Genomic DNA, 26,036 nt, shown 5'->3' on the forward strand with positions numbered 1-26,036 from the left:
ATGTGGTGCATTAAAACAATTCTGTGGGTTAGCTAAGCAGTTCTTCTGCTGGTTTCACCTGGGACTGCTCTTTGAACTACATTTAGGGTGGGCTGAGTTGGAAGGTCCCCAGGTTTCTCTTGCCTGACTGGCAGTTGGTGCTGGCTGTCAGCTGGGGCCTCTTGGTTCTCCTGTACTTAGTCTCTCCTCTTCCTTTAGGCTGGACTGGCTTCCTGTGGTCTCAGGGCAGTACTCCAGGGGGATGAACTTAGAAGCTGTAGACTTCTTAAGGTCTCACCTCATTAAGATGTCACATAATGTTGCTTCCACCAAAGTGACATTGGTCAGAGCAAGTCACAAGCCCAGTCCAGATGAGAAATTCATTCTGCCACTTGATGGGAGGAGTGGCAAAGTCACATTGCAGAATGGTGTGCATACTGGGATGGGAGGAGTGTCTGACCCTAAAATGCCACACTGAGGACGCATTAATATTTGGAGGTGGGAGAGCCATAGAACATGAGCAGTTACAGCGTCTCTTGGCAGAGCCTCCCTGGGCTTCACAGACGCTAATGGAGTCACATAGCTGTTGGTAGCAGTGTCCATTGCAAGGTAATGTCTAGCTAGATCTAAAAATCCCATTCTGGCTATGCCTTTATATTTCCTTCAATTTTTAGAGCTTATTTCACTGAAGAATTTACATTAATAATCAGGGAAAAATGTATAACTAGATACTTGTATTTAAGGAAATAATTCTGAATGTAAGGCTCATCTCCTCCTCAAGCCAAACTTAGCACCAGCAAGGCCATGGCTTCATTCCAAGGCGGTGGGAAGTAGCATCAGTGCCTCAGGACAGTGTCTTTGCCTTTAGTTTTCTGGTGTTAAGGGAAGCCTGTGTCCTCACACGTAGTATGGAAAAGCAGAAGCAAAGAGTTAATGTGATCCTCTTTATTATTATCTTCTTTATTATTGTTAGAGTAATGTTAATATGTAGTTATTGCCCCACTGGCAGTGCTGCAACACCGAGGCAAATAAAAGCAGGCAGTGGGGAGGCCCTCACGTAAAAATTGCACTTGCAGTATTTGTGAGGGAACCGGGAGGTGAATTCAAATCAGGGAAGACTATGTAACGCTTACTTTAAAATAACCAGGTGAACAGATTGAATAAATTAAGACAGATTGATTCAGTGAAATCTTCCACGATCATTAAAAATAATGAATATCTAAATGTGTTGTGAAAAAATAAGATGCTATCAAAACAAGGTACAGAATAATATATATAGTATGACTCCTTTTGTGTTTTAAAAAAGATATCTCCTAGTATAAATACCATAAAAGCATATAAAGATATGAAGGAAACTTACTGTAGGGAGACGAGTGGGCTGGGGACTAGGAACTTTTACCTCTCTGTGCTATTAAATTTTCTAACTGTGCACATTTACTATTCATGCCAGTGGGAATTCTCTGGGGATTTGGATTATGAACACTAAGATAGATGATGCAAAGGATTAGAGACTCTCTCGCCCTCCCCGTGGCTTTAGGGTTCTGGAAATCAGTTGTTGAAGTGGAGACTGCTCAGTTTCTAGTTCCCAAAGGTCTGGAATCTAGGGGAGTTCATTGATGTAGAAAAGGGCAGTTTTACCATTTTGATAACCATAAACAATAATTTGAGGAATAAGGTAGGTAGAGACGACAGTACTGGACAGAACCTCTGGAGTGATTGAAATCTTAGAACAGGGACATTGATACTTTCCTACAGGTGTTAATGGCCCTGGTTGAGTTGTATGTGTGAGAAACAGCCAAAAGGAGAGACAGCTATAGGTACTTTTCTCCGGGAGAGCTAGGGCAAGTGGCTCTGTACCCATGTTCTTCTGGTGGAAATATGACTGCTTGTTCTTTTGTATGTTACTGTAAATGCTTTCTAAGAATATGTATTGTCTTTTCACAAGGTTGGTTTATTTGGACGTCTGGGCACTTTTCCAGTAAGAGGGATGCCGATGGCAACTCGACTGTTGCTCTGCGAGCATGCTGAAAAGTTGTCAGCTGCTATTGTTCTCAAGAACCACCACTCCCGGCTTTCTGAGCTGGTGAACACAGCAATATTGATTGCTTTAAACAAGAGGGACTGTGAAATTCCATCCAACCTGACCCCCGCAGATGTCTTTTTTAGAGAGGTAAGATGAGTGTTCTTTCTCCCCTTAATGTGGCTTCTTAGAGCTGTGCCATTTACTGATCATGCACCAAGCAGGGAAAAGATTGAGGACAAAGGATCTTGTTGAAATTTTAAATTGGACTTGATATTTTTGGGGTAAATTATCCAGAGTATCACGTTTCTTGCTTTTCCTATAAATTAAAGCTTGCAAAATTGACTAGGAAGTTCTCCCTGTTGTGTGCTGGGTGTTTTCCTTTTGTCTCTTCAAATCCACTCTTGACTCTGCCCCAGGAAGACATCATCATCAGTGAGCTCCCTTGCCCTCTGGCTTCCTGTTTGGTTTGTTGAAGGTTAGGCATCAGGTCAGAGGATGGAGGGGTTATTCCCCTGGCTTCCTTCCTTGCCTTCTTCTATTGCAGTTTGCTGTGTCCTCTGTCAGAGAACGTGGCTCCTATCTGGCTGCTCTCTCCACATTTCCGTTGACTGTTCCCTCCCAGTGCCTCTTCAGGCCTGCAGGGTGACTCCCCCTGTCACTAGCCCTGGATGCTGCACCATCCCTTGTTGGTCCCCTGAGTCCTGCCCACAATTTTGTGAACAGTCCCTTCACTGAACTCTCCTCAGCTACCTGCTGGGATCCTGCTATACACCTCACTTTTTTTTTTTTTTTTTAAAGATTTTATTATTTCCTTTTTCTCCCCAAAGCCCCCCGGTACATAGTTGTATATTCTTCGTTGTGGGTTCTTCTAGTTGTGGCATGTGGGACGCTGCCTCAGCGTGGTCTGATGAGCAGTGCCATGTCCACGCCCAGGATTCGAACCAACGAAACACTGGGCCGCCTGCAGCGGAGCGCGCGAACTTAACCACTCGGCCACGGGGCCAGCCCCTATACACCTCACTTTTAAAATCAGATTTGTTTTCAGAGGAAAAGAAAAACCTGCTATAAACTTTGGAGGGAGAAAAGATTAAGATGCTAACCAGCTCTTGTACTTGTGTAATGCCTCACAGTCTCTTGAAGTGGCAGAGGAGACTTCACTCTCTTCCTTTAAAGATGTCGACACTAAGATTCAGGCTGATTGTCTTAACTGAGACTACGGATCCTGGTTCTGAGCCAGTCTGAAGTGCACAATTTCAAGCATGCTAGTAGGTTGCTTCTGGCGTTTATAGTCCTTAACTAGGACTGTCCCTTCTCGCTTTGTGGCATTATCTAATTTTAGAAACAGTGCTAGCTCTTCCCCAAGCTCTGTGAAATTTGGAATTGTTTTTTGCATTTGGGGAACTTTTAACTATTTAGTGCCTCTAATTTTATTTCCTTCCTCCTACACTCTAGCTACAATCTAGCATCTAACAGGCTATGCCTAGAAATCTCTTTTTTTCTTAATATTTGATGTATTATAACCTAAAAATAATTTAAGACACTGAACTACTTTCAGGTTTTCTGTTGATTCCAGAAATTTATTCGTTAGAAGAATGCCTTGATTTTATATAATTGGCTTTTTCTTCTAGAGACTAAGGCAAAGCATTTTTTTGTTTTATTTTGTTTTAATCTAGGAAATATGCCTGCAATCTGAATGAAAGAAAAATAATTCACCTTAAATTTTATGATTTAACCAAACTGTTGTAGTTTTTGTGTCCTTTTTGTCTTTATGGCAAAACAAAGATTTTTTGTTTTGTTTTGTTTTGTTTTGTTTGGAGGAAGATTAGCCCTCAGCTAACTACTGCCAGTCCTCCTCTTTTTGCTGAGGAAGCCTGGCTCTGAGCTAACATCCGTGCCCATCTTCCTCTAGTTTATACGTGGGACGCCTACCACAGCATGGCTGCCAAGCAGTGCCATGTCCACACCCGGTATCCGAACCAGCGAACCCCGGGCCGCCGAGAAGCGGAACGTGCAAACTTAACCGCTGCGCCACCGGGCCGGCCCCAGATTTTTTTTTTTTTTTTTTTTTTTTAATTACTAATGACAAATCATTTTGAGAGAATTGAGCAAGAGTCTGGTTCCTGTTTCTGCATTTGGATCAAAGTGCAAAGCATACTATTTAATTCAGTGTATGTACGTTTTTCAATTAACTGAAAAAAATAGAAGAGTCTGGAAATTACTAGTTGGATACATAATTTGTGAATAGTCTCTTAAGAGTATGATAGAACAAAACTAAAAATGTGATTGGTTCCTCAAAAGAATGCTTCATATGAAAAGGGGTAATATTTAAAGAGTGTTTAATCACTATTTGTCTTAATTTCTTATGACTTTTACTGGACTTAAGCTTCCTTTGGGTGTAGCTCTAAAGGTCCTCGCACATGGCATAATCATAACAAAAAGAGCTGGAAAGAAGAAATGTGTGAATATAATAAAAATATATACACGAATAATCTTTCTTTCTCTTTACCTGTCCATCCACGTGGAGTGGCAAATTGCATTACCAACAGGTATTAGCATTTTAAGAGAAGAGCTGGTTAATGCAAATCAGTCTCTGATTGGTAGGCTATATAGGGGAGATATGATCTGGCAGTCCTGACAGAAAGTAAAATAATACAGAACCATGGAGCCGGCCCGGTGGTGCAGCCGTTAAGTGCACACGTTACCCTTTGGTGGCCCAGGGTTCGCCGGTTCAGGTCCCAAGTGCGGACATGGCATCGCTTGGCAAGCCATGCTGTGGCAGGTGTCCCAAATATAAAGTAGAGAAAGATGGTCATGGATGTTGGCTCAGGGCCAGTCTTCCTCAGCAAAAAGAGGAGGATTGGCAGCAGATGTTAGCTCAGGGCTAATCTTCCTCAAAATAAAATAATACAGAACCTGCTTGAGGGTGCACTCTCTGCCTTGTTTCCAGTCTGGGCAGTAGCCCAGCACCTGCTAGGGCTCTGCAAAGCAGAGTCACTTGCTTAAGGAAAAGACTATGTTGGTACAGCATATAAGCAATACTTAAAACCCCTGAATTTGTAACTCATGATAAGGGTGTTTAGTGAGTGTTTTAGCATTTTATTTGCTTTTATATTAATTTCTGCCTTTTATGTCATATTTGTTTTATCTTTTTCATGTTAACAGTATAAAAAATTCTTACATTTAGTCTTACAAACTAAATGTGCCAAAGGTTTCTTGCTAGGGCAGTTAGGCTGCCTTTGACTAACATCAGAAATACAAAAGGAATACAGGATGGTTTTGTTTGGGCCACGTTTTGCATGTGTATATGTCTTATTCCTTTAACTAGTTTGTAAGCTCCTTGAGGGCAGCTAATCTGATTTCCGTTTCTTCTTATTTCTGAGTGTCCAATGCTATGCAAACTTTAAATGCTAAGTAAATATCCACTTAATAAATAAAAGGGGAAAAGCTTAACCATGGGCTGAAACTGGAAACAAGTGTTTCAATGCTTAAGAATATTTTGTCACCATTACCTTTATGTGTTAGTGACAAAAAAAATAGGAAAGAACAGTTAGAAGTGACAGTTATTTTTTATATAGCTACTGCTATTCTATAAACATTTCTCTTGTGTCTAAAGAAGAGGAATTCCTCAAAGAAAGAGATTAGCAAGTTCGTTAGTTTGGGTCTTTATTTTAATCTATTAGTTCATTAGTTTAATTCATTAGTTTGGGGTCTTACATGGTAATGTGATGTCATTTGTAACCTAGTACTATTTAAAGGTCACATTGAGCACTAATAACTATAATAAACAAATATTTCAATTACTTGATACTTAAATAAAAATCTACCTGATAACAATCCAGGATTTTCTTACTTATAAGACTTGGTTATTTGGGCACTCTAACTTTTAAAAGTTAGGAGATTCTAACTTTTTTTGGTTTTTAAATTTATTTTCACCATTAGCTGTTTTCTTCTGACTAAAAGCTGAAAGTATGACTGAGAAAAGCCCACTGAGTAGATTCTAGGTAGTTGTATCTTACCCATCACCGTAATTTTTCTTACACATATGTACTCCGTCAGGTGTCCCAGGTGGATACCATCTGTGAATGTTTGCTGGAGCATGAGGAGCAAGTCTTAAAGGATGCATCGTTGGAGTCAGTTGACTGGGCTGAGGTGGTGATCAATGTGAACAATATTCTCAAGGTACAAAAGTATGGTGAAGGTTTCAGCAAGTCAAAGCCCAGAGTGTGGATAGAAGAGAAAGTGGTTTCCATATTCTTGCTCTGTATCACTAATAATTTATAAGGGTTTAGTCATTTGTTAATTCCAAAAAGTTAGAGAAATAGCAGTCATTTCATCAATCAGTTAACAAACATTCTGAATGTTGATGTTGTACGTGTTAAAAGTCTCTGTAGTCCTGAGAGTTCTATTTGGGAGAATAAACCTTTTGTTTGGAGAAGGATATATTTATATCATTACAAATGTATTAATGTTAGTGTAGCTGTCTAAATAAGTCTATGTTTTAATTACTCAGAAGCTCGCTACTTATTATTGATGAAAATGTCCCATTTAATTTTACGTAGTAGGAGTCTTAGTAATGGTTTTCCTACTTTGGTTACTATGATTTTCCAAAATTGAAGTTAAATTATGGAGTACAACAAATTGCAAATGCAAAAAGAACCAAAAAGTAATCCTACAGACCCGTGCTGAGTATTTTTTCGTATTAATAGACTTTGAGATTTCAAATTATCTTTAGAAATACTGGGATGCATCACTTTCTGCATGTGATACACATTTCATTTCTTCCAGGACATGCTGCAAGCTGCTACTCATTATCGACTAAACAGAAACTCCTTGTATAGAAGAGAAGAACCACTAGAAAAAGAACCTGAGTATATTCCATGGACAGGTGAGATTGCAAGCACTGAACCCAAATATACTGATTCATTAGCAGTTATTCAAAATATTTTTCTAGTGATTCATCATTTTTGGAAGCTTCCAAATGTACTATTATTATTCCGCTAGTGCAGGTATGTGAGTGAAAGGAAAAATAACGTAAGTGCCTTCTCCAAAAGGAACAATTCTTATGAATATCACTTTATTCCCTGGGAATAATTTATAGATCTCTCTATAATTTATTTATTTAACCAGTACTTATGTACCTACTAGGTTTTAGTAGATGTAGTTATTCATAGAAGCAGGTCCTGGCCCTGGAGGTATTGACTATATTTTATGTTGATTTAATATAAGAAAGTAAGTACAGTAGCATTAAAAGAATTTAGAAGAAAAAAGGGTCATGTTTGCCTGGCTTTGCTGGGGAAGTCTCCATAGACAAGATGGGGTTTGAGCAGGACAGAGAAGAGGTATCAGCTGAACCCCAGTTTGATTTATCTTTCCAGCAGCGGTGAAGTGATACAATTTTTTGGCAATTGGTCTTTCCCCTAGCCGCTATAGAACCCTTACTTACCATGTTATTTTGTGTAATTTCACAGCAACAAGTGGTCCTGCTGGCATCCGAACAGCAATAGCACGCCAGCATGGGATTGTCCTGAAAATGGTTTATCCTCAGGCAGATAGCAAGCTCCGGAGCACTCTGACAGAGCAGCTGGTAGCACTGATTGATTGCTTCCTGGATGGTTATGTTTCTCAGCTTAAGTCTCTGGACAAATCTAGTGATCAAGAAAGATATAACAACCTGGAAATGGAATACCTACAGAAAAGATCAGATCTCTTATCTCCGCTTCGTAAGTGCATGATATTTAGTGAGGGCTATGGGTCTTTGAATTTGCAGAACTGATGAAAGAGTCAAATTGTTAATGCAGCGTATTCAGTGTAATATTGTTAATCCAACAGTAGCCAAGAACTGAAAGCAAAGCAAATATATACAGCTTTCTGTGTTCATTTATTCAACTTTGTTTTTGTTACTTACCAGGGACAAATATAGACAATGCTGAAGATAATTTAAAAATGAATAAATTAACAACTTGTGGAGACTGCCCTCAAAGAGCTTATCACCCCAGACCTTTGCATGAATAATTGGACTGCAGAGCAGAGCATGATGAGGGCTCTTAGAGGTACAGAGAGAACAGTGTGGCTGTCCAGCAAAGGACACATTGTTTTCACTGGTAGGGTTAGGAGAAGGAGCTTATTTTGCCAGAACATGAAGGAATGGAATAGCATCTTAGTAGGCAGTGATGAAGCAAGGGACTGAATTTGCATCTTTAATGAGTTTATGTGGATTATGAAACTAACGGCCAGTAACTGGAAAGGTTTCCATTCTATTAATTATTTTTAGTATACAATATGAATAAAGTAAGATTTCAAGTAATATTTTTTTATTACATGTTAAGTTTTCAATAACAGGATTTTTTTCCAATCTGTTCTCATTTCCACAGTCACATTGGGCCAGTACCTGTGGGCTGCTTCGTTAGCAGAAAAATACTGTGACTTTGATATCTTAGTACAAATGTGTGAACAGACTGACAACCAAACCAGACTCCAGCGCTACATGACCCAATTTGCTGATCAGGTAATGGATCCTGGGGACATAGGCAATAGATCCTGTAGTAAGGCTTTGCTATTTCAAATCTTGCTTGGGGTTTTTGGAAGATGATACGATCTTTTTGTAGTTTACTTAGATGCTAATTTGTACCTTATATTTCTTTGTAAATTGGAAGACTATTCTTTATATATAAATGTCACTGAAAGATTCTATGACCTTTGAGAAATACGTTAAAACTTTTATTTCTATTCTTTTTTTCTTTTTGCTGAGGAAGATTAGCCCTGAGCTAACATCCATTGCCAGTCTTCCTCTTTTTTTTCTTTTTTTGTGGGCTGCTGCCACACCATGGCTACTGACGGATGAGTGGTATATGTCTGCACCCAGAATCCGAACCTGGGCTGCTGAAGCAGAGCATGCCAGACTTATCCACTAGGCCACCAGGGCTGGTCTTTATATTTCTATTCTTATATTTTCAGTTATAATTAAAAGTACTGAGGTATATGAATATTGGTAGAGTTTTAAAAATTTGAATAGAAGATCTTGGGAGCATAGGATGCCACTTTTAGAGAGCTTAGATTTCTAAGATTTTTGTTTTCCTTGTTTGACATCATGCTTCCTATTTTTTAAGAAAGTTCCTGTTATGGCACTGTCTCGATGAATTTAAGTGGCTCCTCATAGCCAGTTTGTTCAGTCAGTTGATCTTTATGTAAAAACTGGTTTTTTTCTTACTTTAAAAGTGACATTGTATAAAATTCAGAAAACCCCTATAAACAAAAAAAGAAGATAAAAAATCACTCATTATTCCACCACCCAGAGAGAAACCTTTTTAACGTTTGGTTTATATTTTTTAGTCTTTTTACTCTATATTGTTATAGACAAACATGTTTTGTCAACTGCTTATTTCACTTACTACATCACACATATTTGTCCATATCATTAACTATTCCACAACATTATTAAGGTGTTGTGGTATTTCATGGACTGGATGTAACTTATTTGATCAGTCCCGATTGTTGGACATGGCTGATCTAGAATTTTGTAATAGTGCTAAAATAAATACTTTTGTCCCTGTCATGATTTTTATTCTTTTTATGGATTGTAGTTCTCCGTTGACATTTTCCATCCATTTTTACATTGTTTCTTTTGTTTTCTTTAATATGTTTATAGGTATTTTGAAGTCCTTTTGTGCTAACTCCAAAATCTGATCATTGTTAGGTCTTCTTCTGTTGCCTGCTTTTTCATATTTTTCTGTTTCTTATGTCCTGTAATTTTTTTTTTGCTGTATTTTGGACATTGTGTATGAAAGAACCATAAAGATGGTTTATTACACTCATTTCATTTCTGGTTTCAGAAGTTTTGTGGGACTGATGTCTTCATTGAAGAATTCTCTCTTTAGTGGTAATATCTCTTGAGTATTGTGAGACTGCAGGACATTTTAGTCTTCAAACTTTCCAGCCTAGCCTCTTATCGCATCCCACCATTCAGCAAACATCTCATAGGGAAAACTGGCTAGGTGTTTGGGGCCTCTCTAGGTTTTGATTTATCATGCCAGCCTACATGGCCATCTGGCACAGAATTCTACCCCTGAGAATCTTTCATTCTGGAATGATAGAGTCTCAGCATTGTCCAATAGAACTTTCTTTGATAATGGAGATTTTGCTCATACGTGCTGTCCAAAATGGGAGTCTGTAGCCACATATGGCCATCAAGCACTTGAAGTGTGGCTAGTGTGACTGAGGAACTGAACTTTTAAATTTTCATTAAGTTTTCACAGCTATATGTGGCCAGTGGCTACCATATTGGACAACACACATCTAGATTCTGCACAATCTTGGGCAAGATCCCCTCTCTGAATGTCCTTATTTGTCACATCAGGTGATGGAATTAAGTGATTTTTAAGGAACCTACAATATAGGAAATTAAAGTTTAAAACAAGAGTTCTATTCTGGAGTTTAAGGACTCTGGAAGAAATTTAGTATTTTATTATCAGAAATGTATTTTTAAAAATTGTGTTACTAAATATTATTGGATTCTTGGCTTGGTTATTTGTAGAATTTTTCAGACTTTCTCTTCCGTTGGTATCTGGAGAAAGGAAAGCGAGGCAAATTATTATCTCAGCCCATTTCTCAGCATGGACAGTTGGCGAATTTTTTGCAAGCTCATGAACATCTCAGCTGGCTACATGAAATTAACAGCCAAGAATTAGAAAAGGTAAGAAGGATTCAGTTATATGGAGCAGATTTAGGCAATTTTTTATTTAGTTAGTTTTAATTAGTTTCGTTTTTAGCAATTAAAATATTACTTAATAGATTATTTTAAATGTGTATCTCTTATTCTCTCATGTAATATGAATAAAGTATTCTTTTTGATTTATGATGGTATTGCTGTTACTTAGAATATCTCAATAAAAACATGTAGCCCATTGTGGTTTGCCTACTATTACAGCAAAATCACAAAAATTTTATTAATGTGTAAATAACAGTTATTAGCCTTTTTTTGTAATAAGTGTTTTCTTATTAAAAGATGTTCGAATTATGAGTAAAAACAGTACTTTAATTTTAAAGTTTGTCTTTGACAGGATGTTGAAGTGACTATAAAATTGTTATAGAGCAAATGTTTTATTCATGTTTCTTTTCCCAATAATTAGTGTGCATGGTTGATATTTTATTGTGTAATTATTCTCAATGTAGGGTCCTGATCAGTTTTTAGGTTTGCTAATATTGACTTGATCTTTCTTTGATATAGCTTAGGGGGAAAAAGAAGTTGGGGTAGCACTTAATCTTTATTTCACTTTGAATTAGTACCCAGGATCTTATCAGTTTTCATATTTTATTTATTGTAGGCTCATGCAACACTTCTGGGTTTGGCAAATGTGGAAACTCGTTACTTTGCAAAGAAAAAAACCCTTCTTGGGTTGAGTAAACTGGCTGCATTAGCTTCAGACTTTTCAGAGGATATACTGCAAGAAAAAATTGAAGGTAAAGAAAAGAATTTGAAGGGGGCTAGCCCAGTGGCATAGTGGTTAAGTTCACATGCTCTGCTTCAGCAGCCCAGGTTTTACAGGTTTGGATCCCCGGTGCAGACCTACACACCTCTCATCAAGCCGTGCTGTGGCAGCATCCCACATACAAAATAGCGGAAGATTGGCACAGGTGTTAGCTCAGGGACAGTTGTCCTCACCAAAAAAAAGAATTTGAACAAGAAGACAACAAATGAGTCATGCTATCAATGAACTCTTATAATGCATTCCTATTTTCATTTAAGGGGAACCATTAGAAACAGGACCCATCTCTCCTTTAAGAGGAATGCTTCCTATTCAGTATCCTTAGACAATTACTCAGTCATATAGTTGGGATTCTCTTTATAGAGAAAAGTAATTTATATTTTAAATAAGAATTCCTAAAGAATAAATTCAAATGATTTTAACAGAGTACTCAGATTACACCCTTAGTGACTCATATTCTAAGAAGAAGAACTACAAAGAAATCTTGATCTTTACTCAGTGAGTTTGTTGTAGGTAGTGGTAATTCTGAAGCTGTTGGTTTCAGAATTCAAAACTGTTTGGTGTCATAAGTGTGAAACTGTTTTATGTATATTTGTAGACTGAGAAAATGTATTGTTATTTGTTTGTTTGTTCTATTTTGAGGAAGATTGGCCCTGAGCTAACATCTATGCCCATCTTCCTCTATTTTATATGTGGGATGCCTACCACAGCATGGCTTGATAAGCAGTGCGTAGGTCTGTGCCCGGGACCCAAACCTGTGAACCCCGGGCTGCCAAAGTGGAGCACAGGAACTTAACCACTGCACCACTGGGCCAGCCCCTGAATATATTCTTATTTTTGAGAATCAAGGAGAAAGGAGATATACAGAAGGAAGATGAGGAAGAACCCTGTATTACTGCATTTGAATTGGAGATATCAGATGGAATCATGATTGTTTAAAAAATGTATTTCTTAGCTCTGTCCACTGAAAAGGCCTAAAAGCAATGACACCCTAGTAGCATGGGTATTCCTAGTCCCATATTTTGGTTTCTAACTACCATTTCTCAGTAAAAGGAAACAAAGTCGATGATTGAAGAAATGATCTTGGCAAGTCTTATTGGGCCGGAAAGCATGGTTAATGTAGAGATGTCAAACAACACAATAGCTTCCACTGGCCAAGTTTGGGGTTAATTTGAACACCAAAAAGAATGATGGTAAAGGATTTTATTTTACAGTTTAAAAAAGAAAAATCTTTTTTTGTATCACTGTGTAAATCCACAGTGATACCCAAAAGGGGAGGGGTCAGTGAAATGCTTCTTTACAAAAAAAGAATGCCAGTAATAAATGTAGAAAGAATGATTGACTTGGGAAATCACTGTTTTGCAACCAGGGTGAATAATTAGTCATCGAAGGATGCTAAAACCATTGAGTTTAGGGATTAAGGGAAGAGGATATTCTCATGTTATCAGAGTATCATTACACAAATCTAGCAGATACCATCACCAGCAGTGAGGCAAACTCACACTACGTACTTCCTGGAGTGATGTTATGTCAATATTATAATACCACCTGTGTTGCATTCTTGCCAAAAGTGTTCAACCTAAATCTAATCGCAAGGGAACAATTAGATATATTCTGCTTGAGGGCATTTTACAATACAGTTGCCCCAGACTTCAAAATTCAGCCACATGGAGAAAAAAAAAAGACAGCAGGCTGTTTTAGATTAAAGGAGCCTAAAAGCCGTGACAACCAAATGCGGTGTGAGATTCTTGATTGGCTTCTCACTCATCCCCCAAGTAACCAAAACAATGACAAAATTTTGGGGGACAACTGGGGAAATTTGAACATACTTAATATTAGACGATATTGCTATATTGATGTTAACTTCTTTAGGCCTGATAATGTTATTGTGGTTGAATGTCTTTGTTCTTAGGAGATACATGCTGAAGTATTTAGAAGTGAAATGTCATGATGTCTGGAACTTTCATATGCTTTAGAGAGGGAGGCAGGTAGATAGATAGACAGATGAAGCAAAGTTGGCAAAATGTTAGCAGCAGCTGGCTTTACGTATACAGTGCCCATTGTATTCTTTAAAATTTTCTGTAGGTTTGGAATTTTTCAAAATAAAAATCGGGGAAAATCTCAACTATGTGGTTGAGGTGAAGTATATGCAAATATGGGTATTTGGTTGCAAGGCTGAGCTACAGAGTCCAACCTCTGAGGTCTGGAATCAAAATATACTGCTGTCATTTTTCTCCTCTGAGGAGTGGGTGCAGTAGAATCTGGATAAAAATGGACAGCTTTGGTTTCCGATATTTTCTCCACCTCACCAGCTTTGAGATTCGGGCAGCTGAGTGAACCTCCTGAGCCTGTTTCCTCAGCTATAAAGTGGATAGTTGTAAGGATCAGAGGCTCTGTGTGTTCCTTGAAAAAAATGTCTTACACATATTAAGTGTTCAATAAATCATAAGATTAGCATTTAACTTTTCTTATTAAATTTATTTTTCACTGTTTGGGAGAATCTTCCTTCAACCTTTTATTTTTAAGCACTAGTAGTGCTTATCCTTCTAGAGAAGAGTGTATATATTCTGCAAGGCTGGCTGACAGTCTGAAAGGGGGAGCCATGTTTTAGCCTGGCCACCAAAGATAGATCATGTTAATCAAATATTTTAGTGCAGGGCTTTATTATTTCTCGTTTTTCAACCCAATTATCATTGGAACTCTGGTCATCATTTTGCATTTGATCACTTCTTAACTTCTGCTTTCTTAACACAATGAGAATATTATCAGGTCTCAATAATTTTCTACAGACTATTATCAGAGTGTATCTAATTGTAGGGAGTAGGTTTTTAAAAAGTAACTTCCTGGTTTTATAAATAATTCCTTGTGGGAATTTGTAAATTATAGAAAAAACACAACAAAAAAATAAGTTGTCTATAATCCCACTGCCCCAGAGATAACTGCTGTTACTGTTTTGTGTATCCTCCCAGTCTGTTTTCCTAGGTATAGAAATCGCGCAAAAATGTTTTGTTTAATTTTTACAAAATTGGGATCATGTGGAGTAATGCCAGTCTTTGAATGAGCCTATTTGTGCTTTGGTCACTCCATTTGTTTGTAACTGCTGTGTTTATGAGGCTATATAGCAGTTCTCAACTATTTTTCCCTGTAACCCAACACATTGTCATGGGCAAAGCCAGGTAGTGGGCTGCAACCTGGCTAGTTTATGGCAAGTAAAAGCCCCTGCCCCTCATCCTATAGAGACAGCCGTTGCTAGATAATAGGTTTGGCACATAATCGTCCACGTTTTGTTTTTCCTGGAATATTCTCATAGTGGCTTTTAAATAGATCATTTCTCTTAGTGAATAAAATTATACTAGAAACTCTCATGGGAGGAGGCACTTTGCACTCACTTACCATAAAATGGGACTGAGAGACCTCAGATTTGGGGGACTTATGCCTCGTGAAATGACCGTCTGCTGTACAACTTGTTCAAGCAGTAGAGTGTATTTTCTTAGCTCTTCTCCCTGCCTCCTCACTATTTCTGCTTTCTGTGATAATCCATATGACTTTGTTCAAAACATGAATATGTTTTAACATAATCAGGAATCAAGAATAAGCAGAATTAATAGCATTCTAAGATCACTGCAAAGTGATGAGATACCCTTTAGAGATATTCCTTTTTTCTTTTTAAATTCAGATTTGTTTTATGACAGAGCAAAAGTGAAAGTTTACTCCCCCTCCCCCCTCTCATTTTGAATTCTAGAAATGGCTGAGCAAGAGCGCTTTCTGCTGCACCAGGAGACCCTCCCTGAACAGCTGCTAGCTGAAAAACAGCTAAGTCTCAGTGCAATGCCGGTATTGACTGCACCGCAACTCATTGGGGTATGTGCTTTGCAAATCCTTGCACCATTTCTTCATCTCAAAACATCCTTGGTGTTTCTCGGGCCATGTAGTATAGTTCCTAAGAGGAGTCATCTTTCCACTTCCTATTTGCCTGATAACTTTCCCCTAGAACAAGTTATTGGAAGCTGCTTGAGAGCAGGATGCCAATTAGCAGAAAGTGGTGGAGCAGCCTCTGCCTCACCGTATAGCTCCACCTATTCCTAAAGATGCTTATCCAGGTGACCAGAAGAAATTACTTATATTTTTCTTTTCCAGTATAGAACAGAGATGTACCATGAGATTCATTTCAGGCTCTTCCATAGGAAAAATGGTTCTTAAGGGACTGGTTTATGTAGCCTGTGTATGCGGTCCTCTCCCTTTTCCTCTGCAACATAACCCATTCCTAAGGGCATCGCTAGATTATGGGCTAGATAAGATAGTTTTGGTGTTATGTACACTAATAGCCTTAAATTTACTTCTTTTCTTTCAGGAAAGTATTTCAAATGCAAGAGTGATGTCATAGGATCACGTTGAATTTGCCGTAGTTATATTAAAAAGAAAGCAAATCGTTTTGAGAACTTAAGTATTTTAGCCATTATTAGTAACAGATTTCCTATAATTGAGCTCACAACACCTTCTTCTAATAATAGCATATTTACTTTAAAAATCTAAAATGCTGTTGCTTGTAGGGCTCACCATTATTTTATGTATCACTGAAAAGGAAAAAGTAGCGCCAGTTTTACTCTGATACACCATCAATTTTAAAACCGCATTCCAATTTCAGAGATGTTAACGTTGTGAAGAAAAAAGGATGTTCAGAAACACTGAACTAAAGTATTGTTTTTTTTAAGTGTTATAGGACAATGAAAACAAGTAGATAACTTTCTTCTGAAATGGTTTGAGTATTGTCTTTTGCTGTTAAAGGATCATTTGCAATACTTAAAAATGAAATTTGTAATATTTTAATAGTTGAAAAAAGAACATAGGAGAAATTCAAACTGACATTTTTAATAAGGCAAGTATTTTTTTAATTATAAAATTACAGGATTTGAAGAATACAGAAATGAGTATATAGTCAGCTATGATCTGACCAACCAGGGATAACTGTTGGTAACATGTTGGTGTATGCTTTCTTGTCTTTTAAGTAAACCATAGACCAACTGCATAACTTTATCATAGGTCTCATTTTTTTAACCTATTTGAAAGGGCAGCATTTCAAAAGCATTATAGCCAGCTTCAAAAGTGCAAGGGCAGCAATTTATTTCAAAGAGTATGCTCAAAAGAATACTGACATGTATATGCCATCTTGAACCTAGGAATATAAATTTACTGATACTTTAAAAGTATATATACCAAGTTATGCAAATTAATTACTGATTAAACATATCCATGTTTTAAAAGACAGTTTATTGTGAGGTAACTGGAGTGTAATTTCCAAATGTGACACTGTCTTTTTACTATAAAAATACCTACAGCTTACTTGAGAGACATAACTTCTTTTCTCCAGTCTTGTTTATATGATTACTTAAAATAATCCTCAACCTTATTTTAACTTACCATAGCTATATATCTGTGAAGAAAACAGAAGAGCTAATGAATATGATTTCAAGAAAGCTTTGGACCTGCTGGAATATATTGATGAAGTAAGTCAAATCACTTGAGATGATCATAGGCGAGTGTCACAATTTATATATGGTTTTCTGTAGAACTGAAGACATATACAAAGAGGAAAAACTACCTCTTTTAGCCAATCATGAAAATGTGTTAATTAAAAAAAGACTGGTTTAGCTACCCCTGACTCTTGGGATACATACAGCTCTTTAGGAAAGCTGTCAAGAGATTCCATTTCCTGATCATTCTCACACATTGCCAGGTGTCTTTTTCCACGTACAAATAAAAAAGGCTGCTTTTCCAAGTCCCGAGATATTTTTTCTCTTTCACTTATTGTTATTATTTGTTCTTCAATCTAATATGTTGTTTTATCAATTTACTCTTCATAGTACTCCCTGTAAGAGCTGTTTTGCCTTCTTTGAAGAAAAGATTATAATGAAAATTCTGTAGGTTAAGTAGTTAGCCCTGCAATTGAAAGCAGTTTGGTAGATTTTAAAAACACACTGTGTTGGCTTTTACATTACCTTGTTTAAAATCTTAACCATCTCAAGCTTCCTGATAAAATCACATTTTCACATAATAAACTAATTCACAGAAATTTATTAATTGGCTTACTCTTCTGAGTAGCATTAATGTCTTGAAGAAAAGCAAATTCTTTTAAATTATGAATTAAAGCAATAATATTTATGCAGAATTAGGAGTTGACAACTCAAATTTAAGCATGTATTTTTTTAACTCAGGAATTAATAAGGATTTTTTGTTTTGCTGTGAAGGAGGAAGATGTAAATATAAATGATCTAAAACTGGAAATCCTTTGCAAAGCTCTTCAGAGAGATAAGTAAGTTCTCATAGCAAGAATCTAAGGTGTGGTTTTGGAAAAGGACTCTTGAGGGAGATTATGGTATCATACATAAATGGTTTTGTAACCTAATTGTACTGTAGCATATATGATGAAAATTTTAATGGTTGCGTTAATAATCTTAAATTTTTTTATTCAGTAATTAAGGAATAATTTAAGGACCTAGAACCACTGGTGTAATAAAGCTCTACTTTGGATTTTAAAATTTAGACTGTCAGTTTGCACAGAAATACATATGTTCCTTATTTTCACTGGAGTCAGGCCAGTGCTGCCAAACAAGACTTGAGGCTTCTTTTTTGTTGTTGTTTAAATAAAAAGTTATTACAATTTGAGGATCAATGCCCTCTTTTAAGTTATTGAGACCTCTTTTTCAGTCGTCTTCTTCCTGCAGAGGAGGGTTTCCCTCATGGGAATGACAGTGGTAGGTGGTGGCAAAGAAAGACTGAGAGTGATCAGTTGGTGGGGTGGATTGTTTCCAGGAAAAGAATTTGAAAGAGTGCGTGACTTGGGTGCTAAAAGCCTTCCCTGCTTGCAATTCTCCTTTTTCCTGTGGTGTTGAGAAATTGCGGTAGAACTGTTTTTACTAAAGCATTTCTTCCTTTGATCACTCTCAGATAGTTAAAATTGTTGTTAAATCTGGTCTTGGAGGTCACCCTCTGAAGCATCTAGCTCTGCCTACTTGATTCTCCTTCCTAATCATACAAAGGTATGCTGACGTGACTGGAGTTTCTTGTCCTGGCTTCTTGTTGAAAAACTTTAAGGTATCCTGTGGGATATGTCCTTTGGTTACTACAAAGCAGTGGCTCCGTGTGTTTTTTTATTCCCGTAGTAGATAATCTCAACTAGATAAAGAAAACAACATTATATTAGACACTGATTGCCATGTACTTATATGAAAAACAGAATATGTTATAACATATTATAACTATTGCCTCTACTCTGAAAGATCACATTTTTGGGTCCTTACTAGATTGTTACTTATAGAATTTTTTAGGGAAAGATAGCTTACTACTTGGTGCTGACATCAAACACATGAATACCTACCTCTGTGTAGCATTTTATATCTAATATAGAGACTCTAAGTATATCTAACATTTAAAGTTCCCTTATTTAAATAAGTTGAAATAGTATCACAAAACTCAAGATTCTCCACCGCCCTACTACCATCCAGACAAAACCACGATAGCGAACAGAAGTCATTAATGTAGGATTTGTCCATGATTTCATTTTCCCCTCATGGTGATTTTGTTTTCTAGCTGGTCCAGTTCAGATGGTAAAGATGATCCAATTGAAGTGTCTAAAGACAGTATATTTGTGAAAATCTTACAGAAACTTTTAAAAGATGGTAAGCGGTTTGTTAATATTGGAAATTACAATATTACTCCTCAGTTTTAGAAATCTTAGCATAATGGGGATTTGCAAAGGTGTCAGATGCCAGGGTGGTTTAAGATTAAGCAGTATCAAGCTCAGAGTTAGACAGATTTGTTTAAAATACAGTTATGCACCACATAATGACATTTCGGTCAATGATGGACCCCCATATACCATAGTGGTGCCATAAGATTGGTACCATATAGCCCAGGTGTGTAGTAGGCTATACCATCGTACACTTTGTGATGTTCGCACAATGATGAAATCGCCTAAGGGCACATTTCTCAGAATGTATCCCCATCGTTAAGTGACATGTGACTGTAAAGGAAGGGCTTTTTTCCTCCGTCTCCAACTGGGGGAGCATATGTCAAGGTGAAGTCTCCATCCACTTGGGTCCTGGGTGATTACAGTGGGTGAAGTCTCCATGCTGACTCAGGACAGAGAAGAAACGGACTCAAATGTTGGTTGTGACACCAAAAATCTGTATGAAAACAGTAATCATTTCCTTTAACTTCTCAGGTAACTTTTGTGAAGGTAGAGAACTTGAAATGAGGTATAAATTTTTTGGTATATCCTCTACTAAACTGGCCATACTGTGCTTAAGAGCAAATTACAAAATGTTTTTACAAATCCATTTTGGACATTAACACTCTAAAATTCATTTTTGGAGCAAAATAAAAAGAAACTAGAATGGAGTATGTTTTGTATCCAAAGCAGTGAGCAAAATTCCATTTGCTTCGTCAAGATAACAAATAGGTAAAGACGCTTTTACAGATAAAATGTTTGTTCTCAGGGAGAAAGATGAATTAGAGGGTACTTACTTTCACCTCTTTTGGGAGCTTAATATATGAAGAGTATTAGATGAGAGATGAGAGATTTTGCACATTTTATACAAGAAACAAGTGTGGCTCATATTTATTATAGAATTATTAGATCGAAATATGTGATACTAAATTCAGACAATGTGCAAAATAGGCTAACCTAGTGTTTACCTATCTTTTCAAATATAAGGACACTCTCTTTAATACCAATTAGAAAAAATACAATGACAAAAAGCTATTTTAAATTCAGTAGTCCTTCTAAATGGATGTGAATTTTATTCATTATGATGAATAAAATTTGAAATTTGAAAATTTTCCATACAAATATTTGCAAGATGCGTGATTTAATCCATATAAAACATGCCCAGCCCAGTGCCCTGTACATAGTAGTCACTCAGTAAGCATTTGTTCTTTGAATGCCTAGAATTATTTTGCAGATTCATAGCTCTAACTCCTGTGTAATAGATTCTGTTCTGCAGTCCTCTATTTTAGAATCACTAGCTTAACCAAGTGAAATGAAGGGGCCCTCAGAGAAGTACTGTGGGACTAATCACACACACCAGTGCTCTGAGGTTGAAGAGACGTCAGCTCTTAGTGTTTGAGTTCCATAAGCTTTCATCTTAGAGCCTATCTGTGTTGATCTCCTAGCATTACTTTTCATATTTTTAGTCTCTTGTTTAACTAGTCAAATATAAATGCAATTCTGTGAGTAGATTACTGGGAACTTCCCTCAGAATTGACCTGGACTTTCTTTATTTATTTGTGAGGAAGATTGGCCCTGAGCTAACGTCTGTTGCCAATCTTCCTCTTTTTGTCCAAGGAAGATTGTCGCTAAGCTAACATCTGTGCCAGTCTTCCTCTCTTTTTTGTGTGGGATGCTGCCACAGCATGGCTTAACGAGTAGTGCCAGATCTGCACCTGGGATCTGAACCTGTGAACCCCAGGCTGCCAAAGCAAAGCTTGCAAACTTAACCACTATGCCACTAGGCTGGCCCCTAACCTGGACTTTTATTTATGAAAATGGATAGTTGGTGACCCCGCACTGACAGTAGACTCAATGAGTGCTTTCATTTTCAAAGATGAGCAAATAACACAAAGGTTAATTAAGCCTTTTCATTGTCAAAAAATAAATATAAATTAAAATTTAAATAAGGAAGGAATATAGCAAAAGAGAATATGTTTTGCTTGAAAATACTTAAAATTCAGAAAGAGCTAAAATATATAAATTTTTCTCTTTTCTATATTTGGAATTGAAGAAATAACTGGATATGGTTGGTTTCTCTGCACTGCTGGAGAGATTCTCCACTTGAGCCTAATAGATATTAGAAAGCATTTGGACCCCAGTCTGATGCTTTCCATGAAGTTAACTTCTCTTAAAAGTCCCACAGAACTGAAGTGTGGCTAATTTAGTATTTAGTGCTATTTAAATGTCTTTTCAGTTTTTGCTATTCTATATTATAAATCAGAGATGAAAAACAGGAATGAAAAGTTATAATTTTACAACAAGAAATAAATTTTGACCAAAGGACAAAAACAAGTAGAAACTATTATATAAATATATTTTTAAATGGTATATATGTTTATTATAAAAACAAGCCAAAGACATTTATTTTTGGAACCCTTTTAATAAGGCTTTTGTGTACAATGGTAAATGTTTTTAAAGTACAGATTCTGCAGATAGAGAGATGTAGGTAGCCTCACATTGTATTTCATAGGCTTTGACAGCCTGATTTCAGCCTGTGGAATGAATTCATCCTACAGATATGTTTGAATTACCCACATGGAGCTTTCCCATTTGTTTTTACGTGTTGTTGAAGTAGGTTACGTAACAGAATGCACATATCATGACATGGAGTTTAAAATTCTTTCTAATAAATCATCAGCATTTAATAGTTGAGAAGAGTTCTTATAAAAGTCTTGTTTTCTGACTTCTCTTAAAACGCAAAAGATTTGCCTATACCAGAGTGAAATATTTACCTGGCAACAGTCAGCTGGAGCTGATGAGCACTGCCCGCTTTGAATGGACAGCGGCTCTGAGTTTACCAACACCCCCGGGTCACCTTGCTCACACTCCTGCCGGACCTCTGCAAACATTCAAGTTTCTACCCCTGCTCCAAAGAACAGGAAGGATCCGTCAAAGATTAGGTCTAAACAGAAAGCATGCAGTATAAGAATAGAAGTCAAGTAAGATGTTAGGTTTCTTTTAGAGAATTGGTCTTTTAGAAATTAATGTGATATTTTCATGATTATAATACTATTTTGCAGAGAAAGTCTTTATTAAAAGCATGTTAATTGTAGTAAATTACATATAAATATTTTGGATTTAGTCTCAACATTTATTAACCCAGATTTTTATTGTCTATCAATTAAGTACAAAGAATGGTCCTAGGCAATTTGAGGGTATTAAAAAAAAAACCTGGAGCCAGCCCTGATGGCCCAGTGGTTAAAGTTTGGCGCTCTCACTGCTTCGGTGGCCTGGGTTTGATTCCTGGTCACAGAACCACACCACTTCTCTGTCAGTTGCCATGCTGTGGTTGTGGCTCTTGTGGAAGAACTAGAAGAACTTATAACTAGAATATACAGCTATGTACCGGGGCTGTGGGGAGGGGAAAAAGAGGAAGATTGGCAACAGATGTTAGCTGAGGGTGAATCTTCCCAGTAAACAAAACCAAACCCGCTAATTGATTTTGAGAACCTTACGGTAATATAACAATCTATAAAAAATTGTCATTAATTTAAAAATATTCTGCTAGTTTTATTTATCAAATGAGAAAATTGTACATACTTTTTTGTAACTACATAGATATCAGTTTAAACAATCCATTTAATCAGTGCTCACTGGCTTTCCAGCTCTATAGAAGACTGATGAAGAATGAAGAAATGATTCTTTCACCTATCTAGTTTTAGATTTAAGCTTTACTACATTTTGAGATACCATAGCTAGCTTTCATGGCAGTATTTCTGCTAAACTATTTCCCAAATAGGTAAAAATATAATTGTTTAAAATACTTGTTTTCCAGTGATTAGTTGAAAACATCCGTGTTGAGGGAATGAATTAACTGTGGAGAAGAATGAAAATACTTGAGATCTTGTTAAAGACTTTAAATAGATTGACTATTTTGACCACTAAGAGGAAAAAGCACTCAAGCAGCCTCTTCTAAGTAAAGAATGTCATGTTGTTAGACCTGCAAGTATGTTTGACAGATGGAAGGAATGTAGAACAAAGTATTTCCCAATAGCAGAGTGACATTATATTTTAAGTAGAAGCACAGGTGGTTTTGTCATCAATCATCTTAATTCGTTTGAGAGTTTTATGAAAATACAAACGTCTGTCTATGTTTGTGTTTATAGGCATTCAGCTCAGTGAATATCTACCGGAAGTGAAAGACCTACTACAAGCAGATCAGCTGGGAAGCTTGAAGTCTAATCCTTATTTTGAGTTTGTTTTGAAAGCAAATTATGAATATTATGTCCAGGGACAAATGTAACTTTTTCTAAAAATGGCCATTGTTCCTGGAAATTTGTATAAGTGTGTCCTTATAAAAATTTTAGGCCTAAACATCTGGAAGTTTGTGCAGTTTTATAGCGTGTATTGCTGAGTTTTTTATACTTTATTTGGAGCTACTATAAAACAGCTATGTAACTATAATTGTTAGTTGCATGATATTTTCTCTTTTCCTTTTTTCCATCTGAAATTTATCAGTTGATGTTTCTATACTTGCTGCTCTTTCTTTTTAATCTCATTCCATCCAGGGTTCTAGACTTCTTGTCCTGGTTCTGGCTACTTGTATGCACAGATCACTTCTAGGCTTCAGTTTCTTTAACTCTAAAAATAACAAAATTGTACTGGGTTGTCTCTGAAATGGCCATGACTGGATATTGTGCACTGAAGAGAATCTGGAGTGTTTGGTATCTATTTTGGTTAGGGCTAATGGGAAATATCTAGTAAGATAAATGTGAAATTTTGCTGACTTCTTATAGGACAAAAGACAAAGTAGAGTGGGCCTAACTCATGTGAGCTTGATAACTGATTAATTCATTGGTAAAACTTGAAAGTTTTCTGCATAAATAATAGAATATTAATGGAAGTATTTTAGTGAATAAAACATTTATGTGGCTTTCTAACCTATCTATAAGTTCCGTATATTAAATTTATAGTATTAGTGTTAGTTACAGTCTTTCAGTATGGGGATTCAATCAACTTCATATATTTTCAGGGTGATTTACACTGAGTTCCAGCTTTACCACAGTCTGTCTAGCTAATATAAAGCATGCACAATGCTAGAAACCATTATAGGGTTTCTTAATATGGCATCTGATTTAACTGAAAAGTAGTAGTTCTTAAAGTTTCTTTGTCCTAACCAATGTCATCACTCAGTTTTAATCTGGCTTTAAATAAAGACCAGAGATTGGGCAGGGAGTTGCTGGCATATTCAGACTTGGCCCAGTTGAATGCTCACTAAATGACTTGCTCCAACAGCTGAAAAGGTCAGCAGTTAAATATGGTAAAGAGAGTCCTGTTCCTGTTTCACAAAGCGCAGCCGTCATGCCCTCTCCCCTCCAGGCTGTGAAGCAGCCTTTGACCGTGTTCGGGAGAACTGGTTAGTGGAGCTGTTTGCATTAATAATCAAAGGGAGGAAGTGAGGAGCCTGGTCTTTTTCTGTTTGCAGCTTGTGTGTTGGGACAGCATCAGGGTCCGGGTTAGGAATATAGGGAAGGTCCAAGAGGAGTTAGGAAGAGGAGCTTGTCAGAGAGCAGGTCAGAAATCGTTGAATTCTTATGTTATGAGATGAGGCTTTGGTTTTACAGAGACGTTAACAGTTCTCACCTGTATGATCCTGGCAGGTAGTAATGTGCTCTGGGGACACAGGATTGTGCCACCCTCACATGCCGCCACTAATCTAATTATCCCTAGTGTGACAGGATAGCCAATCTGATGATGCCTCTGGCCCTGCTGATTCTGTGGATGTGAAACTGCTCTCATAGTGTCGTCTCGTGGTCTGACTGAGGGGTGAGAGGTCTCGCTCTTCCAGCACTGTCTCCTAGAGGCAGTAGCTATAGCACCACAATGGGTGGGTTTTTAAAAATTATTTTAACAGTAATAGTGAAATTAAGGCCTAAGATTTTGAATAATTTTTTCTTCTGAACTTCAAAAATTTGTTCTACATCATCTTTATCAAAGAATCATTGATTTTTATATAAATTGAGTAATTGATAATGACAAATTATAATTGTGCTTTAAAGGCGAGACTGTTTTCTAGTGAAAGGGAAACTTTGATTGGGAAGAGGTTTTTCCACTCCTGTCTCTGAATGCTGTTCTGAAAGTTGCAGTTTGCGGCTTTCATTAAATCAAATAATCAGGTTGTGATTCTGATAATGAGTAGCAGGCCTTGTGTGTTGGAATGGCTTAAGAATTTGTGAATGTGTCAAGGATTAAGGCAGAACTTGAGATATGTATGAGACTCACTGAAATCCATAGTGAACTAAAAGACTACTGATACGCTCTGTTTTACGGTTTTCATTTTCGAAGAAAACTTATAAAAATTGGATTGTGTTTCTTTTTTCCTTTGGGGTCTGAATCAGTTTTCCTGAAGTGTCACTCACTGAGCGTATGGGGGCTGTGGAAGAATCAGGGTGTGCCCATAGTTCTCACAGGCAGCTAGTCTTCTCCGGTAACTTGTGAACAGAAGGAAACCCACTCCAGGATGACGTTAGATTCACGCTCACTCTGCTGCGATCCCACACACCTGCATGTTTGGAGGCTCCTAACTACGGGAATATTGACGTAGCCCCACCCAGCTCTTCCTGGACACTGTATTCAGAGAGTACCTGAAGAGAGAATAGCTTTACATATTTCTACGTAAATCCTCTCATTAAATACCAAAGTACAGTTTAAAAAATTCATCTTGTGTAATTCTAAAATTAAAAATATACTGTAGGAAATGTGAAATGTATTTGGGAAAAAAAGTATATTGAAAAAAATAAACCATTATAATCTCACCAGCCAGACATAACTTCAGTTACCATTT

General features: G+C 37.0%; 1 protein-coding gene across 5 annotated transcripts in view; it reads left to right on the top strand.

Moving 5' to 3' along the window:
- The window catches only part of NUP133 (nucleoporin 133), a 51,376-nt gene extending 25,369 nt beyond the window's left edge, over positions 1–26,007 (top strand). For 4 of the 5 annotated variants that reach the window (XM_008533649.2, XM_070566951.1, XM_070566960.1 and 1 more), the window contains 12 exons: positions 1,925–2,149; positions 6,059–6,181; positions 6,788–6,887; positions 7,471–7,722; positions 8,374–8,507; positions 10,533–10,691; positions 11,323–11,458; positions 15,227–15,345; positions 16,908–16,988; positions 17,730–17,794; positions 19,072–19,160; positions 23,359–26,007. In XM_008533649.2, the coding sequence (XP_008531871.2) occupies positions 1,925–2,149; positions 6,059–6,181; positions 6,788–6,887; positions 7,471–7,722; positions 8,374–8,507; positions 10,533–10,691; positions 11,323–11,458; positions 15,227–15,345; positions 16,908–16,988; positions 17,730–17,794; positions 19,072–19,160; positions 23,359–23,495 (1,620 nt within the window). In that variant the 3' untranslated portion in view covers positions 23,496–26,007. The remainder of the gene's footprint in view (positions 1–1,924; positions 2,150–6,058; positions 6,182–6,787; positions 6,888–7,470; positions 7,723–8,373; positions 8,508–10,532; positions 10,692–11,322; positions 11,459–15,226; positions 15,346–16,907; positions 16,989–17,729; positions 17,795–19,071; positions 19,161–23,358) is intronic. The other variant, XM_008533650.2, reaches the window with a different exon arrangement.
- The last annotated feature ends 29 nt before the right edge of the window (positions 26,008–26,036 follow it).

This window comes from Equus przewalskii, chromosome 1 (assembly GCF_037783145.1).
Source record: "Equus przewalskii isolate Varuska chromosome 1, EquPr2, whole genome shotgun sequence".
NCBI lineage: Eukaryota > Metazoa > Chordata > Mammalia > Perissodactyla > Equidae > Equus > Equus przewalskii.